Below are 19461 nucleotides of genomic sequence, written 5' to 3'. Positions count from 1 at the left end.
TATCTTAAAAACAACAAATTTTTTAGTGCTTAAAAACTGATTTTTCAAATTTTGGTCCCGATTATTCTAGGCACAAAAATATATGAATTTTGTTTTAAAAAATAACATAAAACAATAAAAAATAACAGGAAAACAAAAAATCTCAAATCAATTTTTGTTTTACACCCATATTACCTTTTACAAGGTCACCGCTTTGTCATTTCTGTTTTTAATTGATAAATTAAATGCAATTCATTCTCGCATTATGGATGCACCGGAAGTTTAGAAAAAAAATGAATAAAAGTGAGTTTAATTCTAAAGATAGTAAATAAACATTTTAAATTTTAATAAATGAAAAATAATATTCAATTTTTAAAATAACATTCATGTTTAATAAATTTTAAACATTTTAAAAATAATATTTTCTACCCAATGGGTGCAGCTCAGTTGGTAATTTGGCGCTGAGTTAGTGGGGTTGGATATGTGTTCGATTCCCGCTGAATGCATTCTTGGGGAGGGGGCTGAACCTTTAGCCATCACTGTTCCCCCGCACTCCGGATTAGTCCCATAGCCGGCTCAAAGAGTCGAAGCTCGTGGGGATACCGGAGGGAGCCAACTCGTCTCAAAGAAATAATTAGGGTTGGGTAACTCCAAAAAAAAAAAAAAAAAAAATTCTCATTTTTTAAAAAGTTTTAATTTTTATGCTTTTTTTTTTTGTAAACATAAAGGGGAAAGCCCCAAAAGAAACAACTCAAGTCAAAAACAACTTTACACAAATTACAGAGCAAAGAAAAATCCTCCAAATACAATGGCAAAATACCAAGGGGAGGAGAACTAAAAATACACAGATTATTCTCCATTACATGGTCTAGTGGATATTTTGATAGCCAATCTGCACAGCTATTACTTTCTCTATAGTTATGAATAAGCTGAACATCCCAATCTTTCCGTAACCATGCTTTAATTCGAACCACCAATCTAGACTCTCGAGCTGTCCCCTATTTTTGGGTAGCAAAGTGATAAGTGAACTAGAATCACTTTCTAAAATGCATCGTCTCCAACCCCCTTCCAAGCAGCTTGAAGACCCTTGAGAACACCCCATAATTCAGCCACAAAAGCTGAACATTGGCCAATATGATACGCCAAACCATGAAGCCAGCAACCAGATTCGTCTCTTAAAATAACCCCACAAACAGCCCCTCCACCATTACTTCTAACTGCCCCATTAGTATGTATTTTTATCCGACCAGACTCCGAAGGTTCCCATCTGACAGAAATGACCCCCATAGATTTTGTAGGACTCATACTCAAATGATTCCCCCAAGCTAAGGAGAACTCATTTTTACTTTTGATTCAATAAAATGAAATTTGTATGCAAAAAAATTCAATTGTTTTCCATGAACAATTTCATTTTTCCACCACCAAGCATTCCTAATAGTAACAATAAAAATCATAGACGAGGGAGCATTAAATCTAACATGGGAATCATTCTTCAAGTTCCTCATAAGCCAAAGATCAAGACCTGTATCAAAAAATTTGTTTGTCTCATCCTACCAAAGCAAATCCAACCAAAGATTTTTGATACTACTACAATCTCTAGCCATATGCAAAATAGTTTCATCTTCCAAGCTACACAAAGGGCAGGGAGCAGGGGCCATATTTATTCTGGACAACAAATTCCTAGTTGGAAGTCTATGATGAGCCATCTTCCAAACAAACAAGCTAATACGATTAGGTACTTTCAACTTCCAAATTAAGGACCATATTGTATTGTCCTGTGCGTCTTCCTCTATATGGTTCATCAAAACATTGTAAATATTTTTTTACTGTAACCCCACTAGAACTCGGAAGCATCCAAGCAATTTTATCAGTACCATTTGATTCATGAGGAGGAATAAGGCTCCTAATAACTTGGATAATTTCCTGACGAAGGAAATTGGAAAGTTTTCCTCAATCCCAATCACCTTCACTAGTGACATACTCTGCAACCATACTGTCAAACTCAAATTGAGGAATAGGAATAATATCTTTATTGGCTAAGTTACCCTCACCATCCACCCACTTGTCTCTCCAAAAAGCTACTGATTTTCCATCCCCAACATCCCAAATCAGCTGAGATTTTAATTTATTCCATATAGCACAAATAGACTTCCAAAGATGAGAGTTTCCATTCGTATGTCTCATCCCATCATAAAAATTTCCACCATGAATATATTTAGCTTTTAAAACTTTAACCCAAAGCTAGTCAGAATCATTCAAAAAAGCCCAAATTAATTTTCCAATAAAGACTTCATTCATAACAGCTAGCTTTTTAAGCCCTAAATCGCATGCACTCTGTGGCTTTGTAATAACATCCTAGCCAATAAGATGCATGTGTTTTGCTCTACTAGAATCATTCCAGATAAAAGACCTCATCATACTGCTCTGCATATGATAATATGGTATTGCACCTAAAACAGATTGAGCAAGAATCACTCTTCCAGCTTGAGAGAGAGATTGAACCTGCCAACTATTCAATCTTTCCTTCATCCTTTCAATAATTCAGCAAACAAGTTTTTATTTACTCTACCACGGCTTATCATTGCACCCAAATACCTTCCCACATTAGAGACCCTTTTAAACCCACTCACATCAGTAATTCTTTTTGCAATATCATCTGGAGTATTTTCAGAAAAATAAACACTTATTTTCTGTTGACTAACCTTTTGTCCAGATATTTCACCAAATAAATTCAGACATCTCAGCAGAACTTGAATCTGCTCCTCACTAGCCTCTAAGAACAACATCAGATCATCTGCAAAGACCACATGAGAAATTTTTTGCCCCCCTTTTCCTGCTCTAATCGAATTCCACATGCCACCATTAACAGCTGTATCAATGATATGAGAAAGTTTTTCTATAGCTAGGACAAACAAATAAGGGGACAAAGGATCCCCATGTCTTATACCTCTACTTGGCTGGAATTTCTCTGTCAAGTTGCCATTCCAAATTACACTTGTCCTTGGACTAGAAACAGTTGCCATAATTAAATTAATTAGATGACCAGGTACCTTAATCTCCTCCAAAATTAGCCAAATAAAATTCCAATTAAGACGGTCATAGGCCTTCTCAAGATCAACTTTAACTGCCATGAAACACCTTTTCCCCCTCATCTTCCTCATAGAGTGAACAAGCTCTTGAACAATAATAATATTGTCTTGAATATGTCGATGAGGTACCTTAATTTTTATGCTTTTACTACATCATAAACGTGTGCACTCGCGTGTGTAAAATTTTACAATTTTACCCGAGATATATCGTAAGACTTAAACTTTTATGTTTAGAGAAGTTGTGCGTGTAATTTGATTTTGCCCGGATTATATCTTAAGACTTAAACTTTAATTTTAGAGGAGTTTTAAGATGAATGACGTTTTGTGTATAGGAGACCCATGGGGGTAGCTTAGTTGATAACTGAGTGTTCAGGAGTTTGTTTTAGTCAAGAAGTAAAACCTTAGTCAAAGCAAATTTTTGAAATTTTGGGGGCTAGAGGGAACTCAAGAGGGATTTAGAGCCTGTTTGGATAGAGCCTGTTTGGATCCTCTTATTTTTAAGCTAGAAGCTACTTATAAGCTAAAGCTAAAAAAAAGAGCTTAAAAAAATAAGCTAAAAGCTGTTTGGAAATTACATAAAAGTTTTAGCTTAAAAATTACTTAAAAGCACATATTTCAAGAAAATTATCTCTTTCTATCTTTATCACTCTTTATTTTTAAAAAAAGCACACAATTCAAGAAAAACAGATAAGAGCTTAAAAAAAAGCTCCTCCTAGGAGCTTTTAATTTTCAGCTTTTTTCTTCATTATAAAAAAAAGAGCTTTTCGTTATAAGAGCTTTTTCCAAAACCTGTTTGGCCTAGCTTATGCTTATAAGTAGCTTGTAGCTTAAAAAAAAGAGGATCCAAACAGGCACTTAGTTTCATCCTTTTCTGGTGACAGTGGTTTAATGCATTATCTGTTCCAACTTTTAATGAAGATCTAGTTTTAAGGGATGCACTCCGAGAACAAAATAACTGGATGAGATTGTATGAGAATAGTTATCTACTAAAAAAAATTATAAACTAATTATTCGCAAGGAAACATAAATGTGTAAACAATTTTTGACATGTACAGGAATCTCTGAATAGACTGCTTCACTTTTTTAAGGGAAAGTAATGGACCACTTGATGACTCGACTGTTTTATGCTTGTTGACTTAGCAACGCATATAATTTTAGGCAAGCTTAAGAATTTCACTCTCTTTGTTCATATGCAATGCTATAGAAGGGACAATCGGCGACTATTGATTGCTTTAAAGTTTAAATTTTAATCCTCATCTTAAAGTATAATTTATTTATCGCCGTACTTAACAATACTTGTTAATATTTAAACATTCATATATTACCCAAAAACTTTGATAAAAACATCGATGCACTGCTTTTAATATTTTAAAATAAATAACAAAGTGAAATGGACAAAGATTATGCATGATGTTAGATTATGCAATATATAATTTCTGTATTATCTTTGTTTCATTTAATTCATTATTTTTTTTATTAAAGAGTAAATTAAGGGAACACAATTCATTATTCTTTAAATTCCCGTGTCGTATAAGTTCGAACTGGCCATATTATATTCCGCTAGTAGACATTTTTGATTTAGGATATACTTATATAAGCACAGCTATTATGATATAATATATGTAACGTACAAAACTACTTCACTAGTATGATATATATGTATAAACATGTATGGTTAATTATGTTTGTAATGATGGAAATCTTTGTTTTTATTTCTAAACTCGGGTCTGTTTCGTCGTACAGTTTTTTCTGTTTTGAAAAGAAAATTACAATAGTTGATGAACTCGATCAGGGAGCAATTCAAGCTCCTTAATACTGCCAATATAAACAACTTCACCATCTATTGGAACTTGTAAAGTGTAGTTCGTTGAGCGCTAATTGAGCTGCATTACGACTCTGACTATATCAAACTCGAGAAACTAATTCAAAGGATATGGGCAAAGTCAAAATCATGTGATGCATATAAAACAGAAAAAAATTTCTCATGTAATTCGTATGCTCATATTTAACGTAAAAATTTCTCATGTAATTCGTATGCTCATATTTAACGTTCGTTTGTTTCTCAAGTCAAGGATATATAGAAAAATTTCTCCAGTACTCCTCTAATATTCAAGATTGAGTATATCAATAAAACTGAATAAAAAATGACTAATATAATTACATTTTTCTACTTTTTTTAATAACCAATGTCATTTGAGTTTCATTTATTATTATTATTTTATAAAGGAGTATGTAATATATATGGGCTACTAAAGATGTTCTGAATGGTCCACATAGGCTGACTAAATTTATCTTTTACCATTCAAATTTACATTAGTATTATTTATTTATTGAATTTGCCAATTCTAAATTACTAAAAAAAATCCTTAAGATAAAATTACTTTATGAAGACAAAGTTTAACATGTTTAGTTCAAAATAATTTGTGGAAATTATCAACCTCCACATGAAGGTATGGATGTTAAGAATTTTTATATTAAAATTATCTTAAAAATAGTTAATATAATCATTAAGTAAATAAAGTGATATATATATATATATATATATATATATATATCATACTTAAATAATAATAATAATAATTTTAATAATATGTTAAGAAAAAATCAATTAAACACATGAGGTCATAAAGTGTAAATGTAGACAAGAAAAATTACTAAAATAACATTGACAGTATATAATAAAATTAAAAGTAATTCTTAATATTTTTCATATCTAAAAACTATGATAAAATATTTTTTAAATTAAACTTAACATTTCAAAAAAATAATTTAACAAAAAATAAAAACTCAACATTCTCTCACTCTCTTTTATTTCGATGAATGATGATTATGACACAATTAATCCATGTCTCATAGATTGTTTGTGGTGTAGTTTTTCCCTTGTGAAAGTTACAATCTCTCTTATTTTGATGAAAATCGTTGACAGAATCAACGTCGTAAGAGAGATTTCGGAACAGGTTCCATGCAAGTTAAGAAGAGATTCCACGGGGAATGTGACTTATCAGGTGTTAACACGTAGTACAAAAAGTCAACAATTTGACCGTAAAATTTTGAAAGTCCGTAACTTTTGATTCGGGTGTCTGAATTAGGTAAAAAAAATTTGATTCCAAACAACTTTTTGAGATCTACGCAATGAGGTCTCATTGAAGAGGATTTAGTGAAATTTTTTTTAAAATTTTGGATATTTTATCGTAAAACTTCGGAAAGCCATAACTTTGGCCTTGGGTGCCCGAATCAGTTTTTTTTTTTTTATTTCGCATAACTTTTCGAGATGAACGTGTTGCCAAATTTTCAAAGGGGACTTGGTCGAATTTTTTCCCAAAAAATCTTCCTTGTACTCCGTTTTACATATTTTATATTTGGGAGTGTGAACAATATTATTTAAGTTGAAGTTTCATCTTCTATAAATATAATTTCAATTTGCAAAAATAGTACCATAATCATAAGGATCTTTATTAGGAATATTTTTAACTATGACAGTGGTTTCTCTTTATTAATCTGAGTTTAAATGTTCTTATAGTATCATCGTTGTAAATTTGAATTTTTTTTAAGAGAGACAAAATATGCCAAATGAGGTGTCATTGCGTAGATCTTAAAAAGTTGTGTGGAATCAATTTTTTTTTACCTAATTCGGACATCCAAGTCAAAAGTTATGAACTTTTAAAGTTTATGGTCAAACTGTTAGCTTTTTATGCCACGTGTCAGCGCCTGGTAAGTCATGTCTCATGTGGGGTGTGTCTCTCTAATCAAACACGCGCCCCTAAAACACGTCTCATGTGGGTAGTGTCTCTCTCCATTAAATCACGCCCCTTCTGAGGCGTGTTTTGATTGCTATAAATTTGTATTTACATTTAAAATAATTACGTTTTCGTAATTGTTGTTAAAAAAACAATATATTAATTGTTTTCCCATATTCCTTCCCCACTCCCTTCTAACTCACTTTTTCATTTGCATAAATGTGCGCTTGAATCGAATACGTATATTAGCATAGAAACAAAAGATTTTTCAGCGTTCTTAATTTGCGACTGCTACGAGACTTTTAAAAGTCCATAGCTATTGACATTTTTTTAGCTTTATATAGAAATAATCAACTTCTGTGATTAATTGCTGCTGTTATTGTCAACGGCCTTGTGTGGCCTTTGCTTGCTAGAGTAATCAACACAACTCTTTTGAAAGAAAGAAAAAAAAAATTTGCACCTAGCTACAACTATTGTTTCAAGTGATAAGGAATTTGTTCTCCTTAATTATCTCGAATTAGAGCCTATAAATGAGAAAAAAAATCTTGAGAGAGCAGCTCCTAACTCCTATATCAACCCAACAATACTTAAATCGGATTAATCAATAATCGATGAACCGGTTAAAACAAAAATATTGAATATTTAAAGAGAATGGCTAGACATTTAATAACAAGGCTGTTTAACCATTCAAGGTTGCTTAAATGGTTTTTTTTGCCCATTTGGTACGCCCCCAAAATTAATTTTCAGTGGGAGCGTTTAGTTTCGTAAACTAGCTCCCGTGGAACTGCTTTATATATATATATATATATATATATATATATATATATATATATATATATATATAGAGGCAGGATCCTTTGACACTGATGTCAAATTTAAAGTTTGACACCTCATCTGAGTGTCGTTAGATCAAAAAATATCAATTACTCTGATTTGTAAGCATGTGATACCATTGATATTTTTTGATCTAACGGCTCTCAGACGAGGTGTCAAACTTTAAATTTGACACTGGTGTCAAATGATCCTGCCTCATACATATATATATATATATATATATATATATATATATATATATATATATATATATAATGAATTCCGCATACCGCTTACGAGGAAGTCATTAATATTATTTTAAGGGTTAAGGAACCACACTTTTTAAAGAAAAAAAAATAAAAAAAATTAAGGCACGCAAAACGAATCTCTATAACATTACACAATCACTCTTCCTACAACATAATTCTTATAAAACATATATATATATATATATAGGGGCAGAATATTCGTACACGGGTGTAAGAGTTAGAAGTCTTACACTCAATCTTGACCATTAATTCACTTGTATCCAATGGTTCACATTATTAAAAAATTTGAGTCCGTAGATATAAGTGATATCGGCAGACAAGATTAAGAGTGTAACTTATACTGGTGTAAAATGATCCTGACTATATATATATATATATATATATATATATATATATATATATATATATATATATATATTTAAGCAGTTCCGTGGGGACCATTTTGCGAAATTAAACGCAATCCCCTAGAAAATAACTTTGGGAGCATACCAAGCGGGTAAAATACACATGATAACTCCTTATTCAAATGGTCAAATAGCCATAAGCATAATTATCAATATCATACGAAAAATGATACGATTGATTCACAAACATAACGATATTTATCGTGAGGTGTATTGGAAAGGGATTTATATTGAACGATACAATACGTATTGTGTATCAACATACGAAAATTAAATCAAATTTTTTAATTTTTAATATAAAAAGAAAAGAAATAAAGATTTAATTTTTGATTTAAATTACAAAAATCTAAAATCTTATTAGTAATAAGGAAAATAAAATAAAATTATGATTTGTGATTTAAACACAAAACTCAATCTGAAAAATCTGTATTAATAAAGAAAATAATTAGATAAATATTTTAATATATATTTTTAAAATATTTTTTATTTTGTTTTTGTATCTTATGATTCGATACAATTCACGATATACAGTATAAAAAACCAGATAAATGATACACGTTACGTATTGCGATTCAACAACATCGGCCATAATTAATAACAAACTAAATAATAAGTTTTTTATTTACAAATAAGTTTTTTATTTACAAATAATTATAATTTTAGTTTTACCATTAATTATCATCGTTGAGATGCTGGAGGGAGCTCATACATAACGAATATTTAAACTGGGCGAAGGATGAGGTAATTACAACTTCTAGGGCTTGTTCCATCCGGTACAATAAAATAACCACAACAAAGCTTAATTGATAATAGATTCTAAGTTATCAATGTAACTAAAATAAATTTTTATACATTATTAACTTCAATGGACTCTCTTTTTATCGTTTTCAATATTAATAAATTAACCTCAAAATTCATATGCTAAACTCTCGTAAAAAAATTATATATAGTTACTATACGATGGATTATAAAAGGAAATTAATATGTGATTTTGTTTTCAATCGTTTCATGTGTTGACGTGGACTGGTCACGTTACAATACTAAAATAAAAGTTAGCTAATAAAGGTCTACATCATTTATGGTTCAACTCATGAATTAGAACAATTAATGGTAGCTTCTTAAACAAAGAGGAGAAAAGTATTTGAACAGAATGGTTCCACTCTTCTACGCATTAATTATAAATTTTAAGTCCTAAGTAGTGACTTTAAATTAAATTAAACAAAAGAACGAGTCCATCACCAAAATTTAGAAATTAGGAGGCGGGGGGCACGAGTCAAACGTCATGACTTGACCCAGATGAAAACTCTTTCGAATCCTTCGACTCTCTTCATACTATAATAATGTAAAGAAGGTTCTCCACTTTGTTGAAATTTTATACCAAGACTTTCTTCTATATCTTCTTCCACCTTTTTTTTTTTTAGAGAAAAGAAAGATAACATAAGATGAGTGTTAATGAAGGTTTCAGCATGGATGATGAGTATATGGATGACGAAGATCCACTTCCAGGGTTTCGCTTCCATCCCACCGATGAAGAACTTGTTAGTTTCTATCTTCGAAGGAAGCTTGACAAGAAACCCTTCAGTATTGAACTCATCAAACAGATTGATATCTACAAATACGATCCTTGGGATCTTCCAAGTATGTCTTCACTCTAATTCATATATATGTATTTTTTTTTTTAAATCTTGATTCTTCTATTTCTCTTAAAGTTCAAAAGTCTTTTAGGTTTCCTTACAAGATGAAATTAATAAAAGTAGGGTTTTCATCTAACACATACCATAATTACTTTACTCTTTGGCTACGTTACTATCTTTTCCAAAACTAGTTAGTACTAATGGTGATAATAATTACATGGACTAACACAGCTTGATCAATATGGTGGAATTCTAACATAAACATGCATACCTTTAGGCTTCATTGTGGAGAGGATCAACTTTGATTTGGGGGTAAATGGAATAACACTTGCATGAGTACAATTGTTGAGTCTTATTATGGGAATATCGTATATAACATTTTTATCCACTTCTTGAATTGTATTTACTAACATGGTGCATGTGGTAACTGGTTCAGCTTATAAGCTTGAAACTTTCCTCTCAAACCTATACACATAAGAAGAGTGTATTCTGAACTCTCCTCCTGTGTATGCCAGTCGTGACCATCTACATGAAGAACTAAAAAAGCTTATATATACCAAATGGTGGTAGCTTAGTTGGTAGCAAGGGAACTGAGCAAGTGGAAAGGAAAGAGCCTTGGTTCGATCCCCACATGTCACTTTTGGGAGGAGTTTAAATATTTTTATCTCTGACCTGCTTCACACTACGAATTAATCTCATAACCGACTCAAAGAGTCGAAGCTTGTGGAGATACCGGTAGGAGCCAACTCACCTCAAAAGAGGTAATTAACTTCCATGTTGTAACCATTTGTTTATATGCAGAAGCTAGTGGTACTGGAGGAGAGAAGGAGGGGTACTTCTTTTGCAAAAGAGGGAGGAAGTATAGGAACAGCATAAGGCCTAATAGAGTGACTGGCTCTGGATTCTGGAAAGCAACTGGCATAGACAAACCAGTGTACTCACATGGAGGAGAAGGTGATGATTGCATTGGACTCAAGAAAACACTTGTATACTACCGTGGCAGTGCAGGCAAAGGCACCAAAACTGATTGGATGATGCACGAGTTTCGCCTTCCCTCCAATTCTGACACCAACATAAACTTTGCCAATGCCAAGAACAATGCAGATATTCCCCAAGAAGCTGTAAGAAACTTACATATATAAGTAATTTTTTTATATTACATTATTTCTCACTTAAAGATGACAAGTATGAAGTAGTTATAAAATTGTTTCTTTGTGACCGAAATAATGTCTTTGCAAATATATGCAAGCATTAATTTGCGTACAAAAATTATCATCGCCCTTGCTCTCACTAGTTGGGATTTAATAGAGAGTACTGATTTGACATTATTTCTCACTTAACCTTAGCATAAACAAATTACATAATTTCGAATGTTCACACTTTCTTTACTTTTATAGTGGTAGTTTTATTGAGGATGATCAACTTACACAAATCTAAGAACAGTAAATCTTACATTTAATCTTAATTGTTGGTTTCACTTGCATTCAATAACTCGTGTGACTAATAAATTATAGCAGTCAGTCAAGTAGGAAAAACGGCTAAGATTGGATGTCATTTGTTAGTTTTACGTCGGTATAAGTTAATCCTTTCCATTTTCTTATAGATCGTTTCTCACTTAACCTCTAATTTCTTTTCTATAATGTACAGGAAATTTGGACATTGTGCAGAATTTTCAAAAGAAATGTTTCACAAAGAAAACATATACCAGACTTGAAACAAATAGCTGCTAAGCGTCATTCAATGCATGATAAAAACACCATAATGAGCAGTGTGGAGTTTAACACTAATCAAGAAGGATATATCAATTTTGGTGGCCATTATCACAATCAGAAAACAGTTATTAACTACACAAGCAGTGATCAATGGAATCAGTTTCATGTAGGTGATCAGTTGAGTTCTCCAGTGGAACAGCAACCTCAACAAACTGCACCAGCTTCTAACTTCTGGATTAACCAGGCTATGAACGATTTCTACACTTTTGATAACTGGGATGAGCTTGGATCAGTTGTGAAGTTTGCTGTTGATTCGTCTAGCTTTCAAATAAGCATGTAATTTTAGTTGAGTTGAGTAGTTAGCAATTAGAATGGAATATACATATTTATATATATAGGAGTGTGTTTGTGTTTAGATATATTGATATTGTTGAACATGTAATGTTTAGCATACTTATTTGTAAGAAATTTCAAAATGAGATTATATGAAATTAGAACATCAAAAGATTTAGGCTTACTTGTTGTTGAAGACATGATTCTTGATTTCTTAGAGGCTTTTTGTTTGCTCTGATGCTCTTGCAATGTAAAGATCAGGATCTTCCTCTACGATTCACATCATTCCCTAATCACAACCTTCGATGGGACGAGTTGTGGAGTGACGATTTTTCAACACGTTATGAATGCAAAGGGGACCTAGCCAAACTTATTAACCCTAGTTCCTTTCCCATCATGGGCCTATGGGTTAGGCCTACACTGTTACCAACACTAATCAGTTTACAGATATCCAAGCCCAAACAAAAGGATCTCTTAATTAAATGGACTTTATACTGCACCCCCATATGGATCATGACTTAGTCCGTTTTTATCAAAATAAGAAAATTACAATTGATTGAAGCCCACAGTTATTATAAAAAAATTTAACATTCTCCCACTTGGGCAAAATCAATTGTAAAATTTTAATTTAAAAGAGAAAAGGAAAATAAGTTATTTGAAAACAACTCTCGGGCTGAGGACTAATTCTTATAATGTGACCACATTTTAAGAAAACACATGATCCAAGGTGCGATATCTGAATATGACTCCATCCAACTAAAATCAAATAACATTGAATCAGGCGGTGATTATATCCTTACCGATATAAGACCTTCCATGGTCACAAATGTTACTTGACTCCGTCGACTAGTCATTAGTGTGGAGTGTAGCAAGAAAATAACATGCCAATATGATCCAATAACAGCCAAACTGCTATTTTCTCTGTCAGTCCTCAAATTTCTCTCAAATGCCTTAAAGCCAGAGAAATTTCATGGTTTATAAAAAAACCATCATATAATCAAATATGGTGTCGACTACAGGCCCTGTAGTCCCAACAACACCATTATGTCTCAAACTCCCATATAGTGTCAACCATAGACATAATGGTTCCAACGACACTGAGTTCCAAAATCATGCCTCAAACTCCAATATAGTGTCAACCACATACATGATGATTTTAACGGCGCTGAGTTCCAAAATCATGCCTCAAACTCCAATATGGTGTCAACCACAGGCATGGTGGTCCTAACAACACTGAGTTTCAAAATATTATTATCATGCCTAAAACTCCAATATAGTGTTAACCACAGGCACGGTGGTCCCAACGACTGTAACACCCCGTGTATACGCGGTATGTTAACATATCATCGTATTAAGCTGCGCTTAATTAAAATGCAGAATATCTTTTTCTTTTCAATTATGACGTCATTATACTTAGCCAAGTTGATTACTTAATCAATTTCATAAAATATCGCCTGTATGTAAATTGCAATAAACATTTAACTGAAATACCTCATAATATAAATAAAGTGAGTATCTAAAATCACGGATCTACAACACGTAGTCCGGACAATATCCTGATACATTATTACAACTCCAAATGAACAGCGTAACAACAACGTCTCAACAAGATAATCCATAATCATAAAAGAAGCTAAAAGCATACTAGTTACAAGCATAACCAGCATAAGCAGCATAAACATGTAACATCTATCAGCTAAGCTATGGTCGCCTGCCACTAGAGGTCTCAACCCCCTGGTTACATGAACCTGAAATAAGCGCCCCAAACGTGGGGTGAGATCTCTAAACAAGAAATCTCAGTAAGACAAGGGGTCCTCAAGGATCTTCCACCCCAAGCTCACTTACATGTGCAATATAAGTTCAAAAGCAGTAATTTCCAATATAAGTTCCAAAACTATGCAGTGCAACAGATATTCATGTCATGTGTGTTTAAACTATTCTACTGGCCAGAGAAATGCAGGAATACGTCTATCACCTACATGTAGTACAAGGAACACCGCTTGCACCTCACCCACAGCCTCACCATATTGTATGTACTACATACTCAGGCTTACCGTATAGGTGGAACACCACATGCATATCATAAAGGCACTAGCATATAACAGCTCAACAACATTTCCAAAACATCAAAAGCATGTAACACAGCATGCATATAACCATACCCCCATGGGACATGGTGGAACCACAACATTGCTAAACCGAGGACACGAAAGCTTACCTTGCAAGCTCACTATCCAATGCCAAGAGTCCACACAGCTCAAGTCCAACACACAGCAGATCACAATCTGATTAGGACCAGTAAGCATATCAACACTCATAGCTTATAAGCATAAACATAAAGACTATGTTTTCCTCTTACGAGTTATGTCTAAGGCTTCACACAAAGCCATAAGCCCTTAACCACTTGGTTCTGACTTAGTTCAATTAAAACAGAAGTTCAACTTCATCACTCTAGGGTCCACAAACCCCCAATAGCCTACTGTATGAACAGTGCATCTACTGTTCCTCGAAATCCCAGAATATCCGGATATATGTCGGGGGCATATCCGGATATCAATATCCGGATATCTCACTGGCAATATCCGGATATCCAGATCCCCATATCCGGATATCAATATCCGGATATTCACAACCAAATACCAGGATATTTCGCGACAGAACCCAGATTCTGCATTTCGCAAAAATCCAAACCAAAGGTCCAACTTTTACGGATTACAGAAGCTTAAACATGTATTTCTAAGTGTGTTAAGCATTACCCTACGTTAGGTTATCATCTTATCTTGTTACATGCATCAAGGTTCCATTTTTAAGCATTTAAACTCATGATTGAAGGTTGTAAGGCTTACCAAAGCTCAAAACTCAGCAAGAATGGCTCATGGAGCTCACCAAACAACTCCTCAAGTTCTGACTTCCCAAGGAAAAACGAAAATGATGATCAAGGTTGGTACTTTCTCACCAAAGGTCACCACTTGGATCTCAAAGTGCCATGACCATGGCTTCCCAACACCCAAACAACACAAGGTCAGCACTCACACCCACTCACAGTGTTTGGAAACTCAGAATATACACTCACACTCCCTCTCCAAGGAAGAATGCATGAGCAAGATATCTTATGCTTTGGCAAAGGTAGACTCACGCATATTATGTTAGGCGTTAAACCAGACATCTGTCACGCAGTGGGAGTAGTGAGATAGTACCATTTTGAACCTAGAGGAATACTAGATTATTGTTAAGCATGTACTCAAGTATCTTTGGAGAACGAGAGATTATATGCTGGTATATTCTAGTGGGAGTCTTGAAAAGCTGAGTTTTCAAAAATTCAATTATTTCAAGTGGATATTGACTCAAGAAAATTAACCTCGAGCTATGAGCTTTTCACTAAACTCAGATAGCATTAGAGGTGGATCTTGCAGACCCAGTTACTAAGAGTTTGCCTGAATTTGTGTTCGAGAGGCATGTTACTTATTTGGGTCTTAGGAGGATCCCAGACTTGTATTAAGCAAGTGGGAGTTATTGGTTTCATTGCGCTCTTGGAGTAAGACGATGAAACAGTAAAATAATTTTCTGAATTTCATAAATAAGGTTTTATTTATTTATTTTGCGCACTATTTACAAACATAAAGGTCCGGATCAAATTGTGGAGTATATGATCATATGGATACGTTCATGGAGGACATGATCATAGGTTCTCACAATTGATGAATGGAGTCACAGCCGTTAAATAAAGTTGGGCACTTTATTCAGGTTGCAATATTTTATGAAATGATTTTGTCCGAATCATTGTAAAATATTGGTGTGAATTAACATTCACATTGAAAGGATCAAGGAGAGATTTGATTAAGGTTGTTTTTCTGTCATAAGGTATCAAATCTCCAGTTAACTATAGTTATGTGATTGCTCTTAATCCTGAGTTTATTATAAATAGGTAATCAAATAGTTTTCATTATTTGATTTACCAACGGGTGAGGTTCGATCTATTGACGGCCAATAACTCGGTATTTTGGGAGTGAGATTATTTGATTATCGGTATTTATGAGATAAACAACATGGAATTTGTAGGATATGTCCCCTTGATATGTTTCAGTACTTGGATATTAAAGACACTGGCCAGTGCATGTAATCCATTAGAGAAACTATCATAGTCAAGGGAATAAATAATTGATTGAGTTACAGAAAACTTGTCAATCAATTATAGACATTCTACAAAGGGGCGATGCATATTCATGTTATAAGTGTTGTTAATCTTGGAGTTCAAGTTCGGGCTTTTAGTGGAGTAGCACCGAATTAGATAATCATTTGTTGATTATCAGGAGCCTTGATTAATAACAGATGGTAGATCCCCAGGCTAGCTTGAGACAAGGGACGGGTTGTATAATCAGATGATGATGACTTATGGGCTACATAGTCTTGAGTTTATGAACTCAAGTTTGTGTCCAAAAGAGCAAGTGAGAGATTGTTGGGTTTAATATGCTCTTTTCACTTAAGCCCAATAGCTTTAGTGAGAGTGAACCCAAAAAACTAATTTCAATCCATGAAGCTTAGGGTTAGTCTTGGATTGGGCAGAGAGTATATAAACTCTCTTTTCTCTCTAGTGCCTCCTAGGGTTAAGACATCAGAAACACAAAGAGGCAGACGTTCATCATCTGAACGGTTGCCCACACGACCACCTGATCCCCCTTGAGTCATAGCCTGGAAGATCAACCGTAGAGCGAAATTGCGACCGTTCGTGGTGCATTGCTACAGATCGTGAGGCTTGAGGAGGAGAACAGAACGTGAGAAACTGTCACGCTCGCTGCTTCATCTCAGGTAATCAAAGCGGTGTTCTTTATTCTTCATCGCATCGGTACGATGCGCTTCCGCGTTTCTGATGATATACCTTCACATGCACTAAGTCAATGATACAAAATAAGCAACTATCAAATGCATCAAAATAATATCTCAAAATGCCAAGTAAATCCTCATACAAGCTCTATAAGATAAGATTTTAGACCATGACCAATGCCCAATGGTCGTGTTTTAGATGGAAGTAAGGAATTGGTCTTGGACGATGTAAGGGGCACATCATAATTAGTTTGTAGTTTGTTTTTTGTTTCTTTCCTTTCCCCTATATCCAAAAAATAAAAATAAAATAAATTTCAATCTTTATATTTTATATGAATAGTCAGTTAAAATTTAAAACTATGTAATTTTGACAAAGTAGTATGATACACTTAATTTATTAGAAATCAGAGATGTCGTGTTTACAAAGTAGTATAATATACTCAATTTGTCATACTTAAGTCAATAAATCATATTCAACTTATAATTCTGAACTTGCTTTCGTTTGCTGAGGAGCTTTTATCAAAATGATGTATTGAATTCCGTTTTATTCTTTTCTATGAATTATATAGTAACTTTGGATTATAGTCCGACAGAAAAGCTTTCGTTTGCAATTGTTGACTCTGTCTTATAACTTATTGCGTATACCATTATTTTAACTTTGAATGGACAATGAACATTTAGACAAGGAAATGTGACGGCAGAAGAGACAATTTTACACTTTTTTTTATAATATTCAACTAACTAGCAACAAGCGATTTAAAATTATCCTAGCAAGTTCTCTTGGTCTGTCATATTAAACAATGTAGTATTAATTAATAAGATGTCACCTTCATTGGCTAGAAGACATGTGATCAAGATAATGTTGTTTGTCCTGTTAGTATCTTGTTTTATTCTATGTTTTTCACTTTGAATGTTTTAAATTCTTTCTTATTATTATATCAATAGTCAAGTAGGCAACGCTCATGCCTTCTCACATGTTAAATAATTTGGTGATGCATGCGAAAATAATCCTCATTGTACATTTAAAATTGAATTTTCAACTATAATCTTCATGTGTAAAAAAAAAAAAATACATCTGACCCTTTTTACAGTATGAACCTCGACAATGGATTTCTTAATTGTTTCAAGATGATAAGGGATGACGTAGCACTTTATGCAACAGTTCTATTGATTGTAGTAAACTTCATATCTTATATGTGAAGAAATGGTAAACTTCATAGTAAACAATATATATTTCTCATTATTGTGGTGCTAACATGTATGTGGTTTTTAGAGAGGGATGCAAAATGGAGATATTTCTCAAACCCTTCCATGGGAGGCAAAGTTGACAAATCTGTAAATAAGTGTGGTGATCCATATTCATACACAATGTCTAGTATAAATTATCCCAACAGAGGCAGCCTTCTACTTCTTGAATGTTAATCTCCAAAATTGCACTGTTGAAAACATAATGAATGTTCACAGGTGCTCTAATTATTGTAATAGATGAATTTTCTTCATGTGTTTGTGTGGTTTTGGTTTTCATTTATGACGTTAATGAATTGATTATGAACGTGTATATTTTTTATTATGTTTAGGAATTGATAAAAAAGAGCAAGGGCTTGATCATGTAATTTTCCAAAAGTTAATGAGAATGCTTGATGACTTTAACATTGTAGCATAATAATTTAGACTGGTCAGAGGTAAGTTCAAAATCAAAATGTGAAAGATTTTAAAGAGGGAGAATGTTGATCGAACTATAATCTTCCAACTATTTTAGAAGTAGCAGCTCTAACAGTTTGTGCTATTGATGCCTTAAATGATGGGAAAGGTATAATAGCAGAGACTTAGTGAGACAAATCGCAAAATTTTGATGAATTACATACTTTTTATCTTCCTATGCAGTACCCACTAACTATTATTTTCATATGGGGAAGATTGCTACAGGGATAATATAATGCATAGTCAATATTCTTTGATAATTGCAAGGAAAAAATAAACTCACTCTCCAAGAGTACTTTTGCAGTTTTGCTTTCAGGGTATAGGATAGAGATCGAGAAAAATCATTCTTATTGCATTCAAGAAGATTATTTCAGCATTTTATAGCAGATGGCTACACTATGATTGAATATCAGAGATTCGGCTTACATAAGGTGTCATAAAACTCACCGAATACTTGTACAAAGATTTGAGTGATGGGGAAACTAATTCATCTTTTATTGGTAAACGTGTTATCTTCTTACCTTCAAGTTTCAGTGGCAGGGCTAGATATATTATTCACAGTTTCTGATATCCTGATTTTTTATCTAATCACTTTGACCTATATTCCAGCATAGCCTCAGATTAGTTGCTGTCTTAATCAACTTATAGTGCATAGAAAGTAACCAAAGGAAGAGGAAATCTTTGGTACAGTCAAAGCTGGTTTGATATTAACTTTATTTCTTATTTGCAGTATTTACTCTCATGTTTATCTTTTATTGTCATTATTTTCTTTCTTTTAGTGGAGACCTAGAACAGAACTATTGCAGTAGTACTAGGAGTTCAATTCTCAAATTGAAAAAAGAAGCCAGTAAAAATGGGAACCTGAGTCATGGGTTCAAATTGCAGTCAAGAACAAATCAACGATATTTTACATTGAGCATTTCAATACTTTTACATATAAGAAGTGTAAAATTAGATGAATTTCCTCAA

The 19461-nt window shown here is 33.2% G+C and overlaps 1 protein-coding gene across 1 annotated transcript; it reads left to right on the top strand.

The window, feature by feature from the left end:
* The first annotated feature begins 9729 nt into the window (after positions 1 to 9729).
* LOC133317243 (transcription factor JUNGBRUNNEN 1-like) lies at positions 9730 to 12063 on the top strand. Its single transcript, XM_061519087.1, has 3 exons — positions 9730 to 9929; positions 10727 to 11046; positions 11573 to 12063. The coding sequence occupies exons 1-3, from the start codon at positions 9734 to 9736 to the stop codon at positions 11975 to 11977; spliced, it is 921 nt and encodes a 306-aa protein (XP_061375071.1). The 5' UTR covers positions 9730 to 9733; the 3' UTR covers positions 11978 to 12063.
* Positions 12064 to 19461: the final 7398 nt, after the last annotated feature.

The sequence above is a fragment of the Gastrolobium bilobum genome, unplaced genomic scaffold, assembly GCF_033153095.1.
Source record: "Gastrolobium bilobum isolate Gb01-03AN ecotype WA unplaced genomic scaffold, APGP_CSIRO_Gbil_v1 utg58662, whole genome shotgun sequence".
Classification (NCBI taxonomy): Eukaryota; Viridiplantae; Streptophyta; class Magnoliopsida; order Fabales; family Fabaceae; genus Gastrolobium; species Gastrolobium bilobum.
This window is presented reverse-complemented; position numbering and strand designations above follow the sequence as displayed.

What these genes read in the sequence shown, in the direction of transcription:
- LOC133317243 (XM_061519087.1), top strand. Translation starts at nt 9,734, where the DNA reads ATGAGTGTTAATGAAGGTTTCAGCATGGATGATGAGTATATGGATGAC. An exon ending in CGATCCTTGGGATCTTCCAA is followed by an intron (nt 9,930 to 10,726) that starts GTATGTCTTCAC and finishes GTTTATATGCAG; the next exon opens with AAGCTAGTGGTACTGGAGGA. An exon ending in CAGATATTCCCCAAGAAGCT is followed by an intron (nt 11,047 to 11,572) that starts GTAAGAAACTTA and finishes TATAATGTACAG; the next exon opens with GAAATTTGGACATTGTGCAG.